This window comes from Agelaius tricolor, unplaced genomic scaffold (assembly GCF_023055355.1).
Source record: "Agelaius tricolor isolate 1412-34295 unplaced genomic scaffold, bAgeTri1.0.p SCAF_18, whole genome shotgun sequence".
NCBI lineage: Eukaryota > Metazoa > Chordata > Aves > Passeriformes > Icteridae > Agelaius > Agelaius tricolor.
Genome location: NW_027269278.1, coordinates 14464001 through 14489961, shown reverse-complemented (window position 1 = coordinate 14489961; position 25961 = coordinate 14464001). Strand labels below are relative to the sequence as shown.

General features: G+C 41.7%; 1 protein-coding gene across 1 annotated transcript in view; it reads left to right on the top strand.

The window, feature by feature from the left end:
• The window catches only part of CLINT1 (clathrin interactor 1), a 46709-nt gene extending 29577 nt beyond the window's left edge, over positions 1-17132 (top strand). Inside the window, exons 6-12 of the mRNA XM_071443452.1 lie at positions 1725-1899; positions 6750-6993; positions 7484-7565; positions 10898-10975; positions 13586-13881; positions 14515-14719; positions 15445-17132. Of these exons, the coding sequence (XP_071299553.1) occupies positions 1725-1899; positions 6750-6993; positions 7484-7565; positions 10898-10975; positions 13586-13881; positions 14515-14719; positions 15445-15785 (1421 nt within the window). The 3' untranslated portion in view covers positions 15786-17132. The remainder of the gene's footprint in view (positions 1-1724; positions 1900-6749; positions 6994-7483; positions 7566-10897; positions 10976-13585; positions 13882-14514; positions 14720-15444) is intronic.
• Positions 17133-25961: the final 8829 nt, after the last annotated feature.

Below are 25961 nucleotides of genomic sequence, written 5' to 3'. Positions count from 1 at the left end.
GTTTCTGTCTTGTATTTAATTTTTGTGGTAAAGGCTTTTGAATTATTCGCTCATTTGTTGAGTAAAGGTTTTTAAAAAGTCTTTCTAGCAGCACTAAGCAAACCCTTTCCCAGGTGAGATTTCTAATCAAAAAGATTCAAATTATTTAAACAAAAATGCTTTTATTAAGATTTTTTTGTTAGTTTATTTTGTCCTGAAAATACTGAGCTTCTAGTTGGTGTCTATTTTAATTTAAAAATCTGTATTGCACAGGAAAACCCATCTAAAGGAATCTGCATTAAAATGCTTGAGAGCCTGACATAAACTGAAATAAGGCCATTTTATTCTCCTGCAAAATTTACAGCAGTACATTTCTGAGCAGTGTCTTCTTTTCCAATGATAAAGATCTCACTGAGTATCTCATGGATTTGTAGCAGGTTCTCAAATGGAAAAGTTTTATGGATCTAAACAAATGTCATTGGAGACTTGCACCTATGTCTTTACTAAGAAAATACACCCTATATGATATGAGGTTATCAGATAGGTATAATTCAAATTTTGCACCTTGTGTAGTGCTGGAATCATTTTCTTTTTATTAAAATGGCTTTAATTGAATATACCTTGAACATCACACGAGCTGCAATGTCATTTGTATGTAACTTGAAGTAGGGATTATTTCACTGTCCTTCCTTTCTGCTGCTCAATTTTACTCAGCCTAAGTAAACAAAAAAAAAATCACTATTGTTTCACATTTTTAAAAGATGCACAAGAAATGGCTTGTTTCATGTGTATGATAGCCCAGAATATAAATGTTTGCCTACAAATGTTGTGTAGAAACTGAGCTGGTTTGGTTTCCTTTATACACCTATATTTTGTGCAGAAGATCTGATACAAGATCACAATACAAGTTGAAGTATGCAGTGCTTCTGATAGTCAAGTCTTTGTTAAAATGTTGGTTTTTTAATTTGAATTAAACTCAAGTTGGCTGTGTGTGTACAAACAAGACACTTCAGTGGTTTAGAATTCCTTGATGGGATTGTACAACAAATGTGCTAATTTCAAGTAAAACTGGCAGCTGTTTGTAATCTAAAATACCAGTATGGAGGTCTGGAATACTAAATTAGAAAAAAAAGTTTTTGATTTCTTGATAATAGTGTTCAGGAAAGATGTTCAGGGTATCCAGTGGCCCCTGAAAAGGTGAGTTTACTGCCTTTTCTTTTTTCATCTCTCTTAAAAAATTTTAAAACTTTTTTTAATTGCTGAGTGTGGAAAATGAAAAGTTTTATGCACATTCTTTCAGTATTTTGGTACTGTGTTTTTGTGTATTAATGTCAGTGTATAAAACCCCCAGTGATCACTCAGCTCAGCCAGGAGTGGAATATCCTGCACTAAGGGGCTGTTCCAGAAGTGCCATGGGCCCTTCCTGCTCAGCTGCTCCTGCAGCCAGGGCTGCTCCTGCCTCTGCTGCTTCTCCAGCAGAGCCCAGCAGCCTCCTGATGTGCTGGGCATTGAGCTTGTGTCATTGCCATAAGCAAAAGTCTTTGAGCCTCCATTCCTGCCACTTTGTGATTGGCATTCCATGCTGTGCCTTGCTGTAATGGAGTTGATTCAGCTGGGGGAGCTTTTTTTGCTCTGTGAACTTGTGCAGCTCAGGTGTGTGGGGCAGGGGGGGCTTGAGAGGGATTCCAGAAAAGCCACAGGCTTTTTATTGGTGCCTTTAATAGTTCTTATCTTTGTCTTACCAGGTGAAAGATATGATCCTGAGCCCAAGTCCAAATGGGATGAAGAATGGGATAAAAAGTCAACTTTTCCTTTCAGTGACAAGTTAGGGGAGCTCAGTGACAAGATCGGCAGCACCATCGATGACACCATCAGCAAGTTCCGAAGGAAAGATAGAGAGGACTCTCCAGAGAGGTGCAGGTACTGGGGCTGTTGTACCCTGAATTTATCTGTGAGATTGCTCTTAGGAAGCAGTTTGACATTGCTGGATATAAGCTACATCCCCTGCCATTCTTTTTGTCTGTAGGGGGAAGCAGATGTGGGTTCAGTACCTGCATCCTGGGCTTCTGCAGCTCCCCTGGCCTTGGGGAGCAGTGTGGCTCTGGCAGTAGTTAACTGCTCTTGGCTGCCTTCCATTACTGCCCCAGCTGCTGGCAAAGCAGGGAATTTGGCTGAAATATCCTGAGTTTTTCCTTGTCTCAGCAATTCAGTGCTCATGTGCCAGTGTACTGAAGGCTGCCACTTAATGCTGCACACACTCTGAATGCTGGAGTGCCAAGGAAGAAAATTGAAATTGCTTTGACACAGTGCTGCTTCCCTGAGCTGATCTCAGGAAGAACAGCCTGCAGGTGATTTCTTTAAAAAAAAAAAAAGAAAAAGTCAATTTCATTTGAGGCTTTTCAGGAAAATACTTGTATTTTACATCTGGTCATTAAATTTCTTCAGTAAGGGAGAAAGTCTACCCTGCTTTGGCTACAGAAAGAACTTAACATCTGTCACACTTCAACAGGTGCATTGAATTTAATTATCTGGAGATCAAGTTTGTACTTAATAGAATTTGAAATCGCTGTAGAGAAAGTGCTCAAGTATATTGAAATAATTCCCTTTTGGGAAACAACTGAAAAATCAAATTTGCACTGAGATTTGGTTAATATTTTTTACAAGAATATCTTTAGATAGTCTCACATGTATATGAACATAAAAATCCACATGCACACATCTGTGTGATGCAAAACTAAAGCAATTTTGCATGGAAACAAAAAATAATAATAATGGCAGCATTTCTGGGGGAAAGCCCTTGTAGTCCTCTTGCTGGGGCATTAATAAATCATAAAACTGGTATTCTTTGCACACATCAGGGTTCCCTCTTAGAACCTAATATCAATGGACTACAAAGAGAAGGGATCAGAAGAAAAGTAAACAATTTCACATGTACCAATGGTACATTTCTGTGTGCATTTCTGTACTTACCTTTCAAAAGCAACTTGTCCCATGATGTCTGCAGACCTCACCAGCCATGTTTCATGTAGGGGATGTACAGTAAACATTTTTTTTTTTAGTCTTACTTCCTTTGTTTTATTTCTGAATAAAAACTGTCTCTTACTTGTGCTGGATAAAGTCTTGTATTTTTCAGTGGCTTAGACAGTCCTTTCTGAAGTCTAATCTTTAGCAAAAGCAGTGTATTTTGATAACTTCTCCATTGTACATCTCTGCCCCAAGTAACACTGCTCTGACTACTATTACATTTTACATTTTTGCTTTGCTCTTGTAACCCTTGTCTCTTCTGTTTGATTTTTCTCCTATTTTTTTGGTCTATGTCAGGTTTTGTTTGTCTCAAAATTTATAAAAGTGATAAACTTGAGACTTGGATTCAAAGGAGGAATTTTTGGGACATCCATGAGCAAAGGCAGTTTGGTGCTTGCAGGTTATTCTGCTGTAAGAAGGAATTCAGGCTGCAGCATTTCAGCTCCTCTAACCTTGCTTCAAATCCCAGCCTGGAATTTCTTTTTCTCTTCTCCTGGCGTGGGGATCAAATACCATGGAAAGGATTTTATCCAAGGCTTTGAGTGAAGAGGTTTGTTTCTACAGAAGCCATCAGAAGAAGATTGAACAGATGGTTATAGAATGTCTGTATTTATCCTTAAGAATACTGTAAATACATGGCTTAGTGCATGCTCTATTAGCAAAATACTATATTTAAATATTAAAACTGAAGGTGGCATAAAATTTTAATTATCATCTATAAGTTAGGCTCCAAATAACATTCTTTTTAAATGCCTCGTGAAATCTCTGCATTTGTGTTTTCACACTTCAGCAATTTTTTGTAGAAAAAAGTGCCAAAAATGTACTGACTAATTTGTAGCCTGCTGCCATACAATAACAATTAAGTTGCCATTTCACTTGGAAAAGTGACTAAATGTGATACTCCCTCAGCTGGCAAACGTGCTGTTATGTTCTATTGTTGCAGTCTTAATAACTTTATAAACCATTATTGCTTGAGTACTGTAAAGCCAATAAAAGCCTTGAAGCACAAAGAATAAATGTGTCTTACACATCTTACCTGTGGCCAAGAAAACTTGGAAGCCATGGTCTTTACACACCAGAAGAACTTGGCCAAACTTGTGGATTTCTGACTTTACTTGCAAAGCCAGTGGTTTGCATAGATGGAAGAAAATGCTTGAAGGAAATAACTTTACCAGAGAGCTAAATGATACAAAATAATGAGTGTACAGTAGATTTCAGTGCAACTGCTTTACACAGTGAGATTTGGAGAAGCCAAGTCTGCTGCCTTTTTTTTTTTGTTTTTTAAATTTAGATGAAAAATTCTAACAGTGTTATAGAGGAAATGAATTCTTTTTTCCAGTAATATATCCCTGTGCAAGTAGTGAAAACCTCAGGCAATACCCCATGGGGTGGGAAAGCCTCTGGTTTTCTTTCTTAGAGCTTGTTAGTTCTTAGGTGGATAAACCAGCTGCTGTTCTGAGTCCAGCACTGCACACTGAAAACTTGTTTCTGAATTACCTGCAGACACACAGAGGTGCTTCTGAAACACTGCATTTTTTTTCCTAAGAATTCTTAAAACTCTGTTAATCCTTGTTTCTCCAGTACTCAGGAAGGTTGATGTAACAGAATGGAAAGAAGCAAAAATTCCAGTACTCTTCTGAAAGGAGGCAACAGCCATGTTTAAGGGCAACTTGTATCTAAAGGATAACTTTTATATTGGGGTGTAATTTGGATATACCTAAAGTCTCAGTAAACTGGTTTTGTTTTCTTAAAGGTTGTTAAGAAAAAACCCTTACTACAAAAACCTAAGGCAAAGGAAAAGAATATGTGTCCATACTTTGATTTCTCAAAGTTGTAATTCTATACTTTCTTTGCAGAAGTTTTTACATTATTTAGTACATTGCTGTAATTTTATTTTTAAGTTCTTTGTGCAATTCTCAGATGAAGCACTGCAATTTTACTGAGCACAGTAAACATACTTGGAGCAAACATTAATCTGTAATTTTTTTTTTTTTGTTAATGTGACCATTAAAGAAAAATAAAAAGTGGATCTCCTGAGAGACTTTGGAAGAAGTACAGGTTGCCACAGAAAATTGAATCTTGTAATATTTATTCTCCTTTCTGGCATATATGTTTAATTTCTTTCCTCAGAGCCTTTAGTCATTTATTTTGCTGTATATCACCAAAGACTGACTTTCTTCATTCTTGCATTAGTGAGATTGATCTGTAGCAGTTCTGTGTCAATCAGACTTTGTTTGTCACTTGTTTCCTTAGCCCACAGAACAGTGTTGGACTCTGTAGTGTGGACAAGAAATGTATTGCAGGTATTAAATACAGCACATGGAGAGACTGAGCCTTAGTTGTGTTGTCTGGTCTTGGATGTTTCCAGCATCCTCCACCCTCCTCCAGGGCTCTTGGGATGGATGCCCTGTGTACACCATGATCATGTGCAGATCCCTTTGCTCTGGGGGCTCCTGTTAAAATGATGTCACAAATGGAGGTGGCTGGGGTCCCCTCTGTGCACACAGGTGGGCAGCAGGGTTGAAGTGCTTTGGAAAATCAAGTTAAATGATGTTTGAGCTCCCTTATCTGTGAAAGGCTGGCTCAAACCAATGCCAGAGCTGCTGGTTGGTCAGCAGCTGTGAAATTTATCTTTTTAACAGTAAAAGAATTGCAAAAGGGAGTGAGCATTTGTTTTGAGTGATGTTACTGAACTGAGCCATCCCCAGTGGTGAGCAGGTAACATGCACAGAGGAAATGGTACATGCAGCATGTTCCCAAAAAGCCACCATTGTTAGCAGAGAACAAAGGCTCCCCCCCAGAGTATATTGCAGTTACTGTCACATTCCCTCTGACAAAGGGACAGCCTTTCTTAAATTTTTCAGTTTTAGTATTCTAATGCATTATTAAAATATAAAACCCTTCCACTTTCAACTCTGTTGCTAAGGGAATTACAATTTCAAAATACATTCCAATGTATTTAAGCTTTCTCTACAGCAATTCTCGCTGTTATGTACAAATCCTGATGGTAACAGGCAACATGACTGGTGGTGGAGGCCAATTGCTTTCTTTGTGAAAGACTTAAAATACAAAAGTAGAAAATATAACAAATGAATCAAACAGTGTGCAACAACATCTAGAAAGTTTTTGTCTAAAAGGGTGATATTTTTATTCTTTTACATTTTGAGAACAACCGTGCGTGCCCTGGTAATGGTAACATTGCATTGCATAATTCTGTAAGCAGTCTGTTCCACAAACATCTCTAAGAATATGAAAGCCTGTTTCCCTGGAAAAGGAAATGAGCTGAAATACAAATGGAGTTGTGCAAACCCAAAAGACAGTACAGAATATGGTTCACTGCTTTCTGTCTCGTGGTGTAAGTACTGAGCACACCTGCCAACTTAACTTTCTGTTGCTGAAGTGTTACATAATGTGTGGGAGAGTTCCTGTCAAAAGGTGATTCCATGTACTGGGTTTAAACACTGATTTCCTATTATCCTCTGTCGTGGACTTGCAGTTCATGCTTAACAAAATGACCTGCTTTTCTCCCCTGCTTCTGTACAACAGGTGCAATGCTGTGTGCTGTGATGTGTTATGTAAGGGTGGAACAGTTCCTCTCTCAAATGTAGGAAAAAGCAGCATTTTTATCATGAACTGTTCCCACAAGAAACTGCAGTAACCAAAATTCTTGTAGCTTAAGCCAAATGTCTTCTCAAGGAGCTGAGATGTCCATCACAAATGCTGTGCTATCACTTTTGTTTTTCTAGTGACAGTGATGAGGAAAAATCTAGAAGAGGCAAATCTCCCAAAGCTGAATTTAAAGATGAAGAGGAGACTGTGACAACAAAACACATTCATATTGCACAAGCTACAGAAATTACCACCATCAGACAGAAACGCTCAGCAAATCCTTCAAAAACCATTGACTTGGGAGCAGCAGCTCATTACACAGGAGACAAAGCAAGTCCAGAGCAGAACTCTGCTGCTCATCCTGCACAGCCTACGACAAAGGTGAGACAGCAGGACAGCACATCATTTGGGAAGCTGTTTTCTTCTAGCCTCTAAGACAATTTCTGATTTAGGGTAGGTTTTGTGATGCAGCCTTCAAGGGAGCTGTTTTATGTGAAATGTTTAGTTTATCACTGTGGAACAGTATAACTGTAATTAATTGTGATTGCTTTAAGGTGTAGAATTTTTTAAATATAGTCATTAGCATGTTTTGCTCTCTTCAGGACACGAAGAGAATTTTGGCATGATGTGTTAAAGATTCTATGAAGCTGCACATTTACTGAAAACTTACCAAATTCTTCAGTTATAAAAACATATGAGCTTTAGTTTTTCAGTATTTGATTTCACATTTTAGCCACATGGTTGTTGGCTTTAAAGCCAAATCTTCAAAGCAAAAGCAAACAAAATCCTTCGAAACCCCAGAAAACTTCTTAGTGTCATTTGATGGATTAACAGCATCATGAGTTGAGATCTGGTGTCATTTCTTTTCCAGGCTGCTGTCCCCTCTGGCAGCAAGTCCTCTAACGACCTGGTGGACCTGTTGTTTGATGGAGCCAGCCAGCCAGCTTCCACAGGTAGGTTTGGGGTCTGGTCCAGTTCTGAGGAGAAATTTGTTTGTTGCTGGAATAAAATTAAAGTGGATAAATTGAGAAATGAATACTTGAAAAAATGTAAAACTGCCTAGAAAGAACCCTTTGTAGCAAGGTACTGTGTGTGCTATTACATGGGACTGATAAATGTTAAGAACACAAAGATTAACTGCTAGATCAGTCTGTCAGAAACTGTGTATGTAATGCAGTTATTTATAATTAACTCTAAAAGCAAGTGCAATGCATTCATATTCAAGCATTTCTCATAGCACAGTTCAAAGGCTGGGCAGGTGGAGATGGATAATCTTCATGGAAGCTTTCATCTGAGGTATATGGCAAACTTGTTTCTTTGTCTTATTTTCTCTTGGCACTTGGTTGATCCAAACCCTAGAACCAAAAAGAAATTGCTATCTAAAAATGCAATTACTCATTTAAAACACATCCTTCACTCTCTAAATGTGTAACAAACCTGTTAGTCTTCAATGGACTTACCCTTGTGCTCCCAAAATGCAGATGCTTTTTAGGAGTGTGTTAAATTTCAATGCTTTCCTATGGGATTGGCAAGAGTACAAAGGATTTTTTACATGCAGAGTTACCACAGTTCCATGAAAGTTAAGATCCTGGAGCAGAACCACTATCCCAAGTCAATACTGATTTTTTTCTACCTAATTCTTAGGGCTGAAAGGTTTGGAACCTTTTTGTTTTATATACAGTGTGTATGTTTTTATTTTTATAAAAATAAGATCTTGTTGAGAATAGATGTTTCCACTTCAAAATGAACCTGCCCATATTTCAAACAGAACTATGGCAGCTTCTGTATTACAGTGTATTTAAACTTTCATCAGTTTGGCTCATTGTTGTAGTCAGCCTTTTTTCTTGTTTTTTTATTACTCTTTTTTCTCCTTTTTCCAAAGCAGCATTTAGAACTGGTGCTGAGAAGAGGCACATTACCAGCTGTCCTGCTAAATAACCTCTGCTGACCTGAGCAGGCAGATGGAAAGGGTTCATTTGTAGTGACAGATCTCGTATGGGAATCTTTGAGGCTTGCTCATGTTGAGAGGATTAGCACTGTCCTTCACATGCAGGTCACTTGTTCTGACCACTGCTCCTTGCAGCACAGCCTGTGGGAGCATTCCTGGTGTCAGGCAAGGCAGAGGGAAAGGGTCAAATGCAGCCTTTGATGTGTCCTGTGAAGGAGCTGGCAGGGAAGTGATGTCAGTTCAGGGAACTTGGGGTTTGCTTATCTGTGTATTTTCAGGTGCAGAGATGTGAAAGGGTTGATTGGGCTCAGTGTTACTCTTTATTGGAGCAACACGGTTTGTATGTGAGGGGGTGCTTGTTTGCCATAAAAGAGATGTAAAATCCCTGGTTAGACCTGCTGGGAGGATTTTTTGGTGTTACTGAGCTGAGGTTCTTTAACCTTTCTTTAGAGAATTGCTGCATCCAGCTTAATCTCTGTCACCTCTCTCTGAAACTCAGTTTCACTTGAAAACAGGCAAGAGATGGGGAAGAAAAGTTAAATTTGACCAAAGATGTTAAGGGGTTATTTTGGGTTTGAACTCAGTTCTGTTTTTAAAATTAAATTAATCCCTAGGCACTGTCAGGCAGCCCAAGGATAATGGGTGTAGCAGGGAGCATTGATTTTTATTTTTTCCTCCAAGCAAGTGGTCAGGAGTGTGTCATCTGTGTTTCTCATTCAGCATATAAACTCTCAAACCATTAACCTGTTCTGAACTCTGCAGGCACATATGTGGGGAAAAAAACACTTGAAAGTGTTCATTGCAGGAGACAGGATAAATAGGATCAGATCAGGTTTTTAGTTTGATATTTCACTGTTTCTTTTTCATTCTTAGGTGTTAGAATAAAACGTGTATAAACACACAGGAGATGTTTATTAGGTCACTTCAGAATTTGTGCTAAGGAATTTGAAGAAATTCCTTAACTTTGTGTGAAGTTGTTTCCCTCTTGAAAAGGTGTTGAAAGAGTTTCTGTAGTGCTGTATCTGAAAATTCAGAGACCATCCTTGCATTCTCTGCTCATGTTTTATATCCTGCACTACACACTCAGCAAGAAGACATTTCCCCTTGGAAGAACTGTCGCCTTCCTGGCAATGTCTACAGTAAAATAACATTAAAAAGAAATACAAGTACACATGTATTAGGAAGTGAATGGTTCCTTTTATTACTGCTGGCCATTTATTAAAAAGGAGATGGTTCTGGTTTAATTAACCCAGTTGAGAGCAGCAGATGGGGCAGAATGTCTTGCAGCGATAAGACAATTCTGAAATGGCACCAGATGTTGGAAGCTGTCCCTGGTGGTGTTTGAGTGCAGCACAGATGTTCCAGTCCCACCTGGCTGCCTCCTAAGCACTGCAGGCTAAGCAGCTGTGATGTAACCTATATAATGTATGCAGAACACTAAAAGCAAAATAATTGAACTGCTGCAGCTTCTTCTGAGGGTGGGACTGCTTGGAGGTGAAATCTTTAAGGACAAACAAATAAGGTCAACTTCTTGGCTTCCTCTGGTCAGTGGAATACCTGCTTGAAAACAGTACCAACCATAACTAGTGATTTTTATAACTTTTCTGAGTTTATTTTAAGAATCAGCTTTTCAATATGGTTCTTAAGTCTTCTGCTTTTATACCTTGGCCAAATCTTTTTAGTGAAAATTTGTTACTATGCTATATTCAGAAGTCAATAATTTATATGCTGTATACAAGTGTCTGGTTGGAAAACTTAATGTTCTTGCTGTAGAAAGGAAGCAAACTTATAAAAAAATGAACACACATGGAAGCTCTGTCCCTGAAATCCTAATTCAAGATCATTGCAGAATCATTCATGCTTTAAGTAACACAAAAACTAAATATAAGGTGACATGTAATTTTTCATAAGGAAGCATAATAAATTAACTTTTATACAATAGAAATGGTTGGCCTTTTTATATTATGCTTCCAGATTTTTAATTTTACAAAGTGCCAAGTTGGTAGCATCACTCCCCAGTTAAAAACTTGTTAATCTTTTTAATATCTCTGAATTTATTTTTAGAGGTGACAAAAACTTGCATGTTTTAGTTCTTCCCATGGAAAACAAAACTGCAAGATCTGCAAGGCAGTTGGAAATAATCCAGTTTATTGTTGCTCAGGCTTGTATAAACACAGTGTGGGGATGAACAGGAAAACAGAGCTGACTTGGGGAGCAGAATCAATAAATGCATCATGTCAAGTGCAGAACAGCTTTTCTTCATAAATCCCACATGCAGTTGTTGCAATGGATCTTTGCACAGTCCTGTAACAGCTTTTGGCTTCTCTCTGTTCCTAGGTGGATCAAGTGACCCATTTGGAGGATTTGCTGATTTTAGTTCACCTGCTGCTTCAGCGAGTTTCCCATCATCACAAGGTAGGATTGATGTAGGGATTGCAGTGCTGCTGAAGGGTGGAAGGAGGGCAAGAGATGCCATGTGGCATTATTGAAAGTCCCTTCCCTTTCCAGGGTAAAGTGTGTGTGTAGCTGGACCACAAGTGCTCTGGGAGGAAGGAAGATGCAGCCTGGCTCAGTGCATGTGCAGACATTTTACCTGCAGACAGACAAGCTTATCAGGAGACATGGCCACCATCTGAAAAGGTTTCCCTTAAAATTGGACTAGAAATCAATAAAATATGCTTGGAAACCTCCTAAAGTGATCCATTTTCCTTTGGTGGAATCTTTGTGGGATCTACAGGGTTGCAGAAAACCCTGGAGTGGGGAGAGCTGGCTGTCCTTTGTGAAGTTAATTTGAGCAATAGTGATGTTTGTGATGAGGGGTTCTCAGCCAGGGTGCAGGATCAGGGACAAAATGAGAAAAGAACAGCAAAGCTACCTGAAGGGAGCTTTTAGTCAGCATGTTTCCAACTCCTCCTTTATTTTGCTGTGCTGGGAAGGCTCTGCTGGGCCTGGGTTAGTTAATAGACCTTCAGTGTACTTGGTAGGAAAGAACTGCTCTGGTTTTTTATGAGCTTTCACAGTCAAACCCAAGATGTTTTGCAAACACAAAGCTGCCCACTATGCAAATAACTCCTGTGTTAATACAGTCTAAATTGATATAATCCTTTATCTGCATTAACATGATTAATCTATTCCAATCACCATTATGCAAGGGACAAGGAGTCCTGTGAAATTATTAATCATTCCTGAACAGTGTAAGCCCCTCTAGAAATCTTTGCCTTTTTGATTAATCATCTTTGAAGTCCTACTGAAGGGGCAAAACCTCCTCCCTTTTACCCCCTCTTCCATTATTGGTGCTCAGTGCACAGGTCTGAACACAGAAGGAGCACACTCAGCATTTACTTATCTATCAGGAATATTTAAAGTAGGTTTTAATTTTTAATATGTAATACTAATTGAAACATTCTAATATAGTGCCTCTTTGTGAGGAAGATCAAAGCAAATGTTCTAGTAAGGCCCTGAGCTAATGAATATTAGCCCACTTCATGCACTGAAGTTGTTGGCAATACTTGGATTTTGTGAACAAATTTACTCTTCTGCTTTTCTTTAAATTGTAATGTATTGATAAACAAACATGACTAAAGGTTGAAGGTGTATGTTGATAAATATTTACAAGAAGTGTTAAAGACTGCTGCAGTTACCCATGAGTGGGTGGAATACATTATGGAAGCAGCCATTGCATAGGGCAGGAAATAGAAACTGGCACTGGATTCATCTGCCCCAGCTCTATGTGTTTGAGTCTTTGTTCAGTCAGCTAAAGAAATCCAAGAGATTATTTAAATGTTCACCAGCACTCAAAGCTCATTTCCTATGGCAGTGCTGTTGCTTGTGATGTTGCTGAAGTACCAAAAGTGAATCAGTGGGAGAATCAAAAAGCTGATCTGGCCAGTGGCCCAAGCTCAGAGTGTGATTCACTGTGCAGCCTGTGAGCTGTTTAAATGGTGTTGCTTTATATTCAGCATCTTCTCCAAATGCTGTTTTAAGCTTTTCTGCCCCGTCAGTGCTGTGAATCAACAGTTTCCTTGTTAATGAGGAAACAGGTGTTTTGAGGGAGGAACATCTCCTCCTGTTTGACTCCAAGGTTTGACACGCTCTCAGTTCACTGGTTTGTGTCACAACATCTGTGGTGATGCTGAGGTGCCCTTGCAGGTGTCTACAAACAGCTCGTGCTGTTGGCTCTGCCTTCACAGAGAAATACAGAGAGGGAGCTCAGAGTTCTGTGTTCTGATTTAAAGATTGTCTCCAAAAACTTGAACTATTGAAATGGAACAGTGTTTAAGTGATGAACTACAAGAGTTCAGCAAAGCTGCTGCTGAGAGAAATGATTGATCCAAGATTGAATTTCTGCTTCAAATCAAGGCATTTAGTTCAGGAATCAAATTTTAAAAACCTAATGTGTTTTAAATGAGCACTCCATGGATGGGAAAAGCTTATTCCTTATCACCTCAAATAAGCTTTTCCTGGCAACCTGCTCTCAAAGTTCTGAGTTTTATTCCCCTCAGTGTAGTTTTATATGAAAAGATACCGTTATATACAACCAAATTTGGATGTAGTTGTCTTTATTATGATGGAATTTGCTTTATCCAGTAGCTTGTTCCTTGCAACTGCTCTCTCTGCAAATACCAGAATGCCAAGATAAAAGGTTGATCAATATTATCCAAGTTCTCAGTGTTGTTCTGACTGTAGTCTCTAGTCTACCCCAAGTTATCTTCCAGTTGTACTTCAACTGAAACAAACCTGTCCCTGCTTGCCTGGCATCCACAGGTGACATCTTACCAAACATCTTCTACTTTCTGTGTACGAGTGTCTCATGTTTCCTTTCATACCTTGTTAAAATTGTTGGAATATTCATGAGAGGGAGTGATGTCCAGATGGAGGTTCTACCTGCAGATGTTAATCTGGACGGACACAGATCAGCTCTCATTTGTTTCAGTTCATGGAATATGGCATTTGCTCAGTGCCTTTCTCTAAGTCTTGTCTTTCTTCTCTGTCTTCCTTCCTCCCACACTGTTGCCTTTTCTTCAGGTACAGCAACAAGTGGAAATGGAGACTTTGGTGACTGGAGTGCCTTCAACCAAGCTTCTCCTTGTGCCAGTGCTTCATCTGGAGAGTTCTTCAGCAGCACAGCACAGCAGCCAGCTCTAGAGCTCTTCAGTGGCTCACAGCCAGCTCCGGGCCAGCCTTCAGCTGCTTCCAATTCTATGGATCTGTTTGATTTGATGGGACCCTCTCAGACAACCATGACTTCCTCACAAAGCATGAATTTCTCCATGATGAGTTCCAATTCCATGGGTGTCAGTTTACCCATGTCCAGGTCACAGGTATGCTGCTATTGCTACAGTTTGCTAATGACCTTCTCCTTAATCACAGCTTTAAAAGTGAATGCATTCCTCCCCTGGACTGCATTAGGCCTGGTCACTCAGATGGGATCAGCATTTTGTCAAAAATGTTTCAATTGCATCCTAAACAGAAAAGTCTCTTCTTGAAGATGGGCTTCATTCCTCTAGGAAGTGTAGCTGCTTTTTTGGAGCAGTTGAGTTTGGTAGTGTAAGGCCATTCTCCACAGAATGTTACAGGTTTCCAGCCTCAAGTAGGTGGAGGTGAGGACTGGTCTGTTCTCCAAAATACAGAAGTGCCTGCTGCAGTGGGGAGTGGTTTGGAAACTGTAAGGGATCAGCTTGGTATTAGGAGGAAAGAATCAGCATGTTTGAGTTCAAAACTTGGCTGCTGCTGGTCACTGTCACTCCACATTGATGTGGGACTTAACCTCTGCTTACAAATGCTCTTCTAATCTAACTGTGGATCAGAACCTGGCAGCCCTGCTTTGGAAGAGATAAAGTTCATGGCTTCGTGGGTTTTATTATCTTCTGTGGAAAACTAAATACTTGTTGTTCAGTCCTATTTCCTACCAATAAATTGTTTCAAGTGAATCCCAACAAACTTTTCTTTTTTAGCCTCTGCAAGGCGTGAACCCGATGATGCCGAAGCCTAACTCACTTTATAATGCAAGGACAGAGATGGTCCAGAAAAATGCAAGCAAAACTCTACCCTCAACTTGGTCAGATCCCAGTGTAAATATCAGTTTGGACAATTTAGTACCTGGGATGCAGCCTTCCAAACCCCAACAGCCATCGCTTAATACCATGATGCAGCAACAGAGTAAGTGATCATTGCACTCTTGTGCACACTGAGCCCTGTCTGTGTTCCATAGGCTGTCCCTGAGATCCAAGTCTTCTGTCCATTGCTGTTTTCCTTCCTTTAGTCACACTTGTTTCATAAACCACAGTGACATTGTGACACAAGTGTTCTTTAAATGGAGATTGATGTGTCAGGAGGCTGTGTCTGTGCAAGTTCTGCTGTAGAGCTTTCACCATGGCTTTTTCTTGACTTTGGGCTCCCTAATCTTGAGAACTTCTCTAGAATATTTATCGGTATACAATGACTTTGGTACCTTCTGTGGAAGCTTTCTGAGTCTTCATGCAGAAAATAGGGAAACAAGTGCAACAGAATCATAAAATCATTAAGGTTAGAACAGAATCATAAAATCATTAAGGTTAGAAAAGGCCTCAGGGTTTGCTGAGTCCAACCTGTGACCCATCCCCGCCTTGTCACCCAGCCCAGAGCCCTGAGTGCCACGTCCAGTGGCCTTCCTGGGACATCCCCAGGGATGGGGACTCCAGACATCCCTGGGCAGCCCCTTCCCATGCCTGACCACCATTCATTGAAGAAATTCCTCCTGGTGTCCAAATCAGGAAATAGCTGCAGGCCTGGCCATCGTATCCATGTTCACAGAAGTGACCACATGCGTTCCTTAAATCACAAGAGCTCCTTTGCTATGAGCAGGTTCCACTCAGTGATTTTTGTGCTCTTTCTCTTTGCTGCAGATATGCAACAACCGATGAATGTGATAACGCAGAACTTTGCAGCTGTGAACCTCAGCCCCCAGCCCAGCATGATGCCTGTGAGGGCACAGAGCAGTGCCCTGCTGGGAGGGCCCGTGGGGCTGGCAGTGCCCGGGGTGATGTCAGGCACCATGGGCATGGCCTCCATGGCCCCTGCGCCCTTGATGAACCAGGGAATGATGGGCATGAACATGGGAGTGCCGGCCACAGGAATGGGCACAATAGGAATGGGGGTACCCAACATGGCTATGGCCTCTCTGACTCCTGGGACTGTACAACCCAAGCAAGATGCCTTTGCAAATTTTGCCAATTTTAGCAAATAAAGATTGTAAAATAAATAAATAAGATGAGATTAAAATAAAATAAATGGGCAGACCGAATGAAGGATTTTTAGCTGCACAAATATAGCTGGGGAAGGGATGGGAAACACTGATCAATTTTTTTTTCTTTATCAGTTAAAGTGTCTACATAAAGAACCAAAAGCTATTTTCTAAGTGTTGAAATAACTAGTGTTCAAATTCTGGAGAGGTCAGAGATTCTTCTAAGGAATGTGTTGGATGATTTTGCAAAATAATTTGTATTAAGACCATCAAAAAACCTTTCCTACGTAGAAGAACCAATTTTAACTTTGAGACTTGATGGAAGACTGGATTGGGGACTGGGTAAAAATGTTTGAATCTAATTTTATACTTTTCTTTTTCTTGAAGAGCTTTGACTTTCTTTTCCCCCTCTCCCTGATCGCTTTGTCATAATTGGATCATTCCTTTTACTACCACTGAGTCCACAATTGTGAAGTCACTCAAGTACTATGATCAGTTTTTTATAAGAATATATATTTTTGTCCAAAAATGGCTTACATATGTGACTATGGCTAGTTCAAAGGGACCTGGAATGTATATATACTTTTGCTAATGTTCCAGCCACACTGCTGTATTACCCAAATTTTTATTGTAAAAATTCTCTCTCAGCAATTTGGTGATCAACAGATTTTTGGGGTCTTAACCTGCTTCTAATGTTACAACTGATATCCCGTGCAAGTCTGGGAGAAGCTTTATCCAAGACAGCTGGAAGGTTTCCTTTCAGAAAACTCCAGAAAATGCACTCTTGGAGTTCTTTTCCAGTGGCACTTGGCATCCTTTGTAGCACCAATGTCCCTGAGGAGCCACTGGTTTAGGGCATCAGCAGCAGGTGAATCACACTTCAGTGATGTAAATTTAGAACCTAACTTAATCCAATGGCATTGGATCCTGACTTTTATACAACACTTGGTGATTCTTTTGTGTAAATATGGCATTAGCAGCTGTGGAATCCAATAGAGGAGTAAAAAAAATATATATATTAATAAAGGAGACCTGTAGCAGTCAAAGATTTTACTGATTTACTGAAAGCAAAAGAGTGAATTAAGGTTTTGGGGGGTTTTGTTTTTCCTTCTGTAATTCTGCATTTAAGTTCACATGAATCAAGATTTTAGAATCTGGAACACAAAGACATTGTTATATTCACAAGCTGGGAATATTGTTAAGAATAAGCACTATACTATAGGTATGAAATTTATTGCCTCCCTTTTCTTATGTTGGATTTCTTTTTTATTATTAAATTGATAAAACTTTGTTTCCATTGTATTCATAATGTTCTGTTATACATAACATTAAAATGTTCATTAAAATCAATGTTGGGCTGCTTTTCCTTTCATTCCATTTGACGTTTATGAGAGCATTTGGGAAAAAAAAATAATTATAATTTGGGCAAAGTAATTTTTATAAATAATTTAAAATTGTTTAATGACTTCTTATCTGAAGCCTTTCCTATCTGGCTCTACCGTTAGGAATTAAAAATGAAGCAGGCAAGATATCCTGACCCGCTCCAGCCTTGCTAATGCTCCATCTACAACATTTCTAATTAGGCAGAAATTCATGTACTTCAGCTAAGTGGTAATGAAAAGTGATTCATTTGCTGAATAAGAGATGAGAGTGAGTGTAATTAGCTGACTGCGGTTTTTAATCTTTCAACAATTCAATGTGTTTAAATTAGTTTCAAAGAATAGGAGCTTTCAAGTGTTGTTACATCAAAGTAATCAAGGCAGCCTTCAACGGCTGAGTAGGAGAGATGGCTCTGGTTCCTGTTCTGAAACCTTTACACTTATTTGGAATAATCATCTTCAAACCCTCTCGTTGGAACAGATGGGAAGGCTCAGACTGGTTCAATGTATGCAGAATTGTGGTGGGAAGGAAGCTCCTTCCAGGGCTGGGAGATGGGACTGGGGAAAGCTAAACCTGGAGTCAGTGTTGTTATCCTGTCATGCTGGAGGGTGCAGTGCCTCTCAATCCTTCCTTGGCATGAATAGGATGAGTCTGTTCCTCATGTTGTCCTTCTGAGGTGGGTTTGGCCAGTGAAATAGCTCTGAATTGAAGGACCCATGTTCCTGTTCAGGTTGTTCACAACTCTTCAGATGAACCCTTGGTTTTGCTTCTAATTGATGTTGGTGGTAACAAAGCAGATTTGTCAGGGGTTGGAGTAACTCCAGCAGAAAATGTGGTGCCTTTGGGTGGGTCTTTGTGGCTGTGCCAATTCCACCTCAGTCAAGGTGCCCTGGCTCAGGGAACAGCCCTAGGGGTGACCTGATCTCTGTTCATCCCATGGGTCAATATCCTCCCTATGAAGCAGGGAGTGTGTGGAGTGTGAGAAGCAGCTTTGTCAGCCAGCCCAGCCAGGTCCTCTGCAGGTGGGTGAGAACAAAGTCCTTCAAACCAAAACAAACATCAGAAAAGAAACCCTGGGAAGGTTCCTTGAGAACCTGGGCCAGGTGCATCCCTGTGCATCTTTTCTGCATGGATGAGAGCCTGCAAGTTCTCTCCCCAGCTCAAGCACATGGATCACAGGTAGCAGTGCTTGGTAGAATGTAGTTTACATGTTTATTTAAAGACTGAATATAAAATGGGTATTTGCTTAAAACAATATTGAACTTGTATAAGATAAATACCATAAAATGTTTCCATCTCTGATATTTCAGGTATGAACCAAATATCTTTAAGCTAGAAATTACCTTTCCTGGTGAAAATACAAATGAGCTACTGTGTGATGGGGACAGATCTACCAGTTATCAACTGCTGCATTGTAGAATTCAAAATCATGCTGCTGTCTTAGTACAACTGCTTTCTTCATTTTTGAAGCCAGGTCCAGCTGTACCTGTGATCTCTCCAGAAGAGTTTGGCTGGCTGGGTGTTGTATATCTAAATACAGAAACATAGAATTCAATATATAGAATTACATGATTCTGTAAATTAACTGTGTGTGTTTGGTCCTGAGAGTTAAACTTTTACCACCTCTGGATTCTGTAACTTCTAAACTTAAAAAGAGTTCAATTAAAATGAGTGCAATCCTTAGTAAAGTTTGTCTCTACTTCAGAAGGGGAGAAAAGGGCAGCAGAATCCAACTCTGTGTTTGGTTTTTTTATAGAATCATTAAAAAATGCATCTTGATGTGTAAAAAGGAGTTGTAAATTCCAGCACAGGTGCAAGTTCAATGATAACTAGAGCATCCACCATGTTCTACAAAAGAAATTATATTCAAAACAGCTAAACAAGGGTATTTATAGCAGCATCTGTTTCAGCTCTATCTGTCAGCTAAGAACAGTCTGACACAGCTTAGGGGAGGTGGGGGAGGGATTTATCAATGAAGTGTTTACATAATGCAGGCAGGCATTGTATACTCAAGGTGATACCAGCTATAACAGGATAACAAATATCTAAAGACACTTTTATTCTCAGAGGCCTTTGCTCCAGGAGTCACTCTACAAAATTGCCTCCATGTTCCTCTGTGCTCGCCTGTAAACGCGCTCACAGCAGATGACATTTTATACTGCCATCGCTGCCTTCTGGTTAAGGCTTTTAATGCTGAGGGCACTTTTGGTTTTCATTTTTTTCCTTCCTCACAAGTTTTATTCCAAGGTGTCACTGACAAAAATTTAGAATTTTTTCAGGTTTTCAGTTGTTTCAGAGTTTCAACCTCTTCTTTCTCTCCTGGTGATGGAAGTGCAGCTCCTTCTTGGGATGGAGTGGGGCTGTTGCTGTGTGCAGTTAGCCAGAAACCACAGTCCCCAGGAACCTTTTTTGCCCAGATCCCATGGACTTGGAACTGACTTCAATGTTTTAAACATTTCCATGGGCAAAGGGCTTCCTGAGGGTGGTGGTGATAGCCCTGCTCCTGGGAGCTGCTTTTAGAGCTTGGAGCAAAGAAGTTGCAAAGACATCTCGGTGAGCTGGGTTAATGTTGTGAGACTCAGAAGGATGGTCCCTGGAATTTGTAGGTCAATCTCTACAGCTTGTTCAATGATCTGGTCACAGTTTTATCTAGCTGGGATGCCATGGAATTTTTCTTCTCCATGTAAAATGACCTTTTAAAAAGTGAGATGTGTCTAATTTTCATTTCTTATGTGCTTCTGCATCCACTATTCACCTAAGGAATGATAAGAGGTAAGAGAAAATCTGCAGAATGGGGAAAATGAATAAAGATGCCTTTGCAAAACTCAGTGTATCCCTGGATTCTGCAGCTGAGGGTTCTTTACATGGAGTAATCCAGTCTCTATTTCTACGTAAATCCTGCATTTGTACAACACAGCAAAGGCTCAGCTCATGTGTGTTTTTAAAAATGTCTTTACTCCTCACAGATTTCCAGATTTTTTTTTAAATCGTGCCATAAGGTACTGGCTCAGTAATTAACTGGTTCTTTAATCGAGCTACAATTACTTTGTTTCATGAGAAGGGAAAAAAAAGAATGTATACCAAGACAGAGCTACTTTCGACATCTGGGAACCTCCTAACAGCTGGCTATCTAATGAATATGCATCTGCTTAAGAGGCTGTAGGCCATTAATAAACCAATAGATATAAAACAGAAACAATCTTTGTCAGCTTCAAATGAGATTGGATGCAATGTGCTGTGAAGTGTCACTGTCACATTGAATCGAGCCGGGGAGGTTAAGGGCGGCTCTGCGCCGGAGAAGGCGGAAAAGCGGCTCCAGCACCGGGCAGGGACAGGGACAGGGCCGGGCCCGCCGAGCTCAGCGGGGGCTGCTGCAGCCTTTTCCCTCATTTCTCCTGGTACCAGCTGGGTTTGAGGCACCGGTGGCCTTTTGTTTGCGGTTGTGTCTGTTTGGGGCTGACACAGGAGGATGTGGGGTTTCCCACACAAATGATTGGAGCGACGCAGGAATTGCTCACGTGAATGAACGACTGGGGAGAAGTTACAGGAATGTGATAAAAATGCGCCTATTTGACTGAGACCTGGGGCTTTGTAAAGAGGCTCAGAACAGCCCCTGAGCCGTGTTGTACAACAGGATTGTTGTAGGGTGAAATAAATCCCCTCAAAACAGTGACAGTGACCTCATGTGACTGTACAGGTATCTCTGACCCCTCAAGAGTTGTATCTGTGCTTGTTCCAAGGTGGGAAGCTCATATGTTGTCCCAAGCTGTACCAGCATTTGGTACTTTACAGTTGTTCTGCACCTTTGTTTCCTGTGGCAGCTCCCATAAAATGTGAATTGGATTTATTTTAGGGTTCTCTATCCTTCCTGCACAGCCTGTGTTAGCGCAGTGGGTCCTTCCTTTCCTGGGATGGTCCCCCAGGCAGTGGCTGCTCACAGCAGTTGAGGAATGGTACCTAGGTGGTATTTTCCTGAGAGAAAATCCATTATTTCAGCTCAAGCCCCACTACTGGAACAGGGCACTGTCAGCTGCAGCAGATCTGGGCTGCAGGCACCCTGGGATAGGGGCAGCATTTCTTTTTGGTTTTGGGGACCTGGAGTAACATTGTGGTACCTCCCCTGGACTCTGCTTTAGAGCCAGACTTATACCATGTATGTTTCAGTTCCCTGGAAACTCTAAAAATTGAGATTTGGAGTCGTTTTCTGTGCAGCTCAGTTATAAAGAGCAGACTTCAGTTTAGCAGAAATTCTAACACAAAGTTTTTTGCTCACAGATTTACAGGTTTTTGTTACAAGAAAATGGAAGGAAGAGAAGTTAAAATGGGAAGATGAGTGCTCTGTAATTACTGCAGATCTTACTAGCAGCTTCTCAAGAGAGAAAATTTGCACTTTGTATCATCACATCAATATAATTTAAACCAAAATCTGTTAATAAGATTGACTTAATTCCTAGAACAGTGTTTGTCTTACCCTTAGTTTTAAGACAGTAGATTACTAGAAGTCCCTTTCAGAGCTGCAACCACCCTGGTGACAAGTTTAACTTCTGAGACTTGAAGTTTTACTTCAAGGCTTGGTGTACAGGGGAGGAGTGAACTCTGCACTACAGCCGGCCTGGAATTTTCCCTCGCTTGGCTGCTGCACTGCCACAGCCCCTGGGCAGCAGCAAGGGCCGTGCACGGCGAGGGGAGCAGCTTGGTCAGGGGGAGCCGCCCACTGCCCTCCCCGAGCTCTCCCGTTCAGCCCAGCGCTCTCAGATTGCCACGGGTTTATCTTTTTTGAGGCAGACAAAAGAGCACGAGGCAAAGGAGGGCTGTCCTTTTAAGTGCTTTCACTTTTCAAGGTCATTTGTGGAGCTTTTATCAATCAGAAAGCTAAATCCATACAAAAAGCATCTATAATGAAGCAAGCATATCTCAAACCTTATCCCTGCAGCTGAATACGAATTATCCAGGAAGGTGCTTCAGTGGCCACGTTCACCAAGTTCAGCATCTCTGTGAACATTTATAAAGTAAGCAGAGAAGCCACTACCATTGTGATTTGGCATCTATCAATTTCTTGTCTTTTTTCCTGTAATTGATTTATTAATTACAGCGTCTTAATGATCTATTTAAAATAAATAAACCATTTACACCATTTCAAAGGTATTTTGTGATGTTCAGCTGATTTTAAAATAGCACCAGCCTTATGTGCTTTTTCAGCAAGTGACCTAATTAGTTAATAAAGTAATTGAATATTAAAAAGGATGTTGCAAGTGATTAAAATTTAAGAGCCTTCAGAACATTATTAAAGCTATAAATCATACATCACTGTTTTAATTTGCATAGCTACAGAATTACTAATGGTCCCACATGCATAAGCTACTTGGCAATTAGTCTTTTAACAAACTGTTGGTGATACTATAAGGTTACCAAAATCTTTCCCCATTTTTGATTTGGAAACAAAATCCAGGATTGGAGAGCACTAAGGGTTAAATTCCTAAAAGCCAGGAAATTTGGTTCTTTCAGTTTTCTCTCTACCTGCCTCTGTTTACCTCTTGTCCCTCCACCTTCTAGACAGGACAGCACATCCTCCCAGGTCCCCCCGAGGTGTGTAAAGGAGTTGAGGAAGTGTTTGCTCCCACCCTGGGCTTCCTGAGCTGGCCTCCAAGTGGTTTTCCAGCCCAGTCTGATGTGCATAAATTCCCCTACCTGGGCCATTTTCCATCTTTCCCTCATAAACACGCAACAGTCACAGAGCCCCGTTCCTGGGAAGGAAAGGGGAGACACTGGGCAAACAAAGGGGGTTGCTGACTGCCAGCAGTCATACCTGAGCTGTGTCCCACGGGCATTGCCTTTGGGATGTGGGAGAACCACACCAGGTGCCCGTCACCTTCCATTCTCTGTGCTGGGGCTTGCAGCTCATGGGAAACCTCGAATATCTGCAAACAAAAAAAGAGTTGGAAAAATGAAGGGAGCTTCGTGCTCTGCACCGCGGGGCAGCCCTGGCGATGAGGGTCAGCTGCCCACGGCCCCTGGCCGGGGCCTCGGGCTGGCTGCAGGCAGGAGGAGAGACAGGATGACAGTTTTCAACTTAATTAGACACAAACGGTCCTGGCCGGATGAGCTGCCCCGCTCTCCCCAGCACTCAGCATCTCCGCAGCGGCGGCTCCCGGCCTCGGCAATGACGGCCGGCAGAGCACGGTCCAGCGCGCAGGCAGAGCGCGGCTCTGTCTCTGCCTTCAGCGCTCGCAGCCTGACAAGGGGCAAACGGTGCCGGGCAAAGGGAATGACCCGGTGTGTGATGGAGCACAGCCCGCCCCGGCGGCAGCTGCCGAGAGGGGAACGGCCGGAGCTCCAGCGGCGCCAGCTCCGCAGCCTCTCCCCCGGCGCAGTCCCGTGGATTGGATCGCACTCCTGTCCTTGTCACCTCCTACCCGGGCTCCCCGGAACGGTTTCTCTGCTCCTGTTCCAGGGCCAGACTCACAGCAAATGTGGGTGCCTGAGCAGTTGCTGATTTCCCCAGGGTCTTCATAGAATCACAGGATCATGGAATGCTTTGGGTTGGAAGGGACCTTAAATATCATCTAATTCCAACCCTCTTGCCAACCAACCAACTTTCTTCAGAGTCCCATCCAGCCTGGCCTTGAACCCTTCCAGGGATGGGGCAGCCACAACTTCTCTGGGCAACCTGTGCCAAGGCTTCAACACCCTCACAGCCAAGAATTTCTCTCTAATATCTAACCTCAATTTACTCTTTCAGCATGGAGCCATTCCCCCCTTGTCCTGTCACTACATGCCCTTGTCCTCTCTCTCTTTGGGAGCTGGGATTTCAGCATCCCAGCCCATCACAGGGACTGGTGCCTGTGTGGCTCTTGCTCCCTGCTCCTGCCCTCACACCCTGCCCAGCTGGGTCGCTGCAGGTGGCTGCATGAGTAAGCTGTACCTTCATCTTGTAAGCCTCAAGTCTTTTTTTTTTTTTTTTTTTTTTTTTTATAAATGGAGCAAAAAACCACTTTACGGAACAGCATTCACATGTGAAACAAAGACACTGTTTCACCCAGTCAGCAGAAGCCTTGGCGTAGTTTTGGCTATTAAAGTGCTGCACTACCAGAAGAATTTCCTTTCTGGGCAGCAAAAACTTTTCAGGAGTTGCCTTTGAGGCCTTTATTGAGGTCAGGGGCTGCAGCCTTTTGTAATCTCTCCATGTCAGCCTACAGCAGTTTTGGGAACCCCTTACACTGGATATTGTGACCACCAGCAGCTCTCTGCTCATTAGTTTACTCTTGCTAATAGATGTGAGGCCAGGGTGGAGGATGCTCTCGGCTGTGATGCACCCTGCTGCACTAATGCTTGCCATGACTGCCATAGAGAGAGACAGAACCACCCTCTTTTAAGGGTCTTTTTAATTAAAACACCAAGCTGAGCAATGGGTGACTTCAGAGCATTTTGACCCAACAAGGAATGACAAGCACGTGGCTGCTTTTAAAATAAACTAATTAATAGCCACTATCTTATCAGTATAAAACTGTCAGCCATGAGGAGGGTGGGCAAACCCAGATGCAAAGCATTTGTAAATGAGGCTACACATACACAAATGTTAATGCAGCACCAGCAACACACCAAGGAACACACTTTGAAATATCTAGCTCCAGAGGCAAACAGGAGGGGTCTGGGGCTGATTCCAATTCACACCTCTGGGCTGATTTTAGGGAAAGTTACATCAATGATCTGTTTCAGTGCACCTTAACTCCAGCACCAGTATCACTTCAATGTTGTAACATCACCCGCCAGCCTTCATGACATAGGAAGGGAACCCAGGGTGCCACATCTACCTTTGGACCAGCATACTCTGCCCAGTTGAGATACAGACTTTTTAAACACCTGGTTTTCAAAACACTACAAAAACAGGCAATTTCAGAAGCAAACACAGCTGGTGCCCCTCACCCAAACACACAGTCAGTAACTGTCCCACGTACACTAACGGCTCCTTATTCCATATGGGATCCCTTCCCTGTGAGACACTCTTCCAAAAGAAGGCAACTAAAAGCCATTTCCCTGCTCCCACATTTATGCTCTGGATGCAAGGAGGTCCTGCCAAGAGTATCCCCCACCCTTTTGTTCAGCTTCCCACTGCTCTCATTTCCAGGCCTCCAAGGCAACTGTAAGTAAGTTTTTCTCCTGATGTTTTTTTTTTTCCAGCTTTGGTATGTTGCCTAACAGTTGCTTACTTTCCCTGAAAAGAATCAGCAAGGAGCCTTTGTTCCCAGCAGAGGAGTGCAAGATCAGGAACGTTCTGCTTTCTGGTCCAGCTTGTCCCAGCTCACAGAACAGACCCTGGCTGACTCCAGCCCTGCAGCCCCAGCATCACTTTGAGCTCTTTCCTCTGAGCGTGGTGAGTATCCTGTTTGCCATCCTTCCTGCTGCTCTCTGCCATTAGCATGATAGCATCAGGTTTTCCACTTAAGCTCCCACATCCTTTTCCTGATCAACACGTTGTACAATTGTTCCATTGACCACGCTCTGATGGAAAAAACGTACTGAGCTTGGGCCTCGTCCCCCGGAGGGCAGGACAGCGAGGGGCTGGCTTCCTTCTTCCAGCCTGCTCTGCTGCATTTACACATTACTCTACACAGCACCCACATTCTCAAACAACAGTACTTTATAGGATTTACTTCACTGCATCATTGTGTAGAAATGATTTGTGATTTCTGCCTGTAAGTATGTGACAAGGTAAGGATACCCCCAGAGTGCTGCTTCACGGTCTGGGCAGCAGTGCCAGCAGTCACTGTTTCCCGATGTGTTCCAGCAGACCCAGCACCA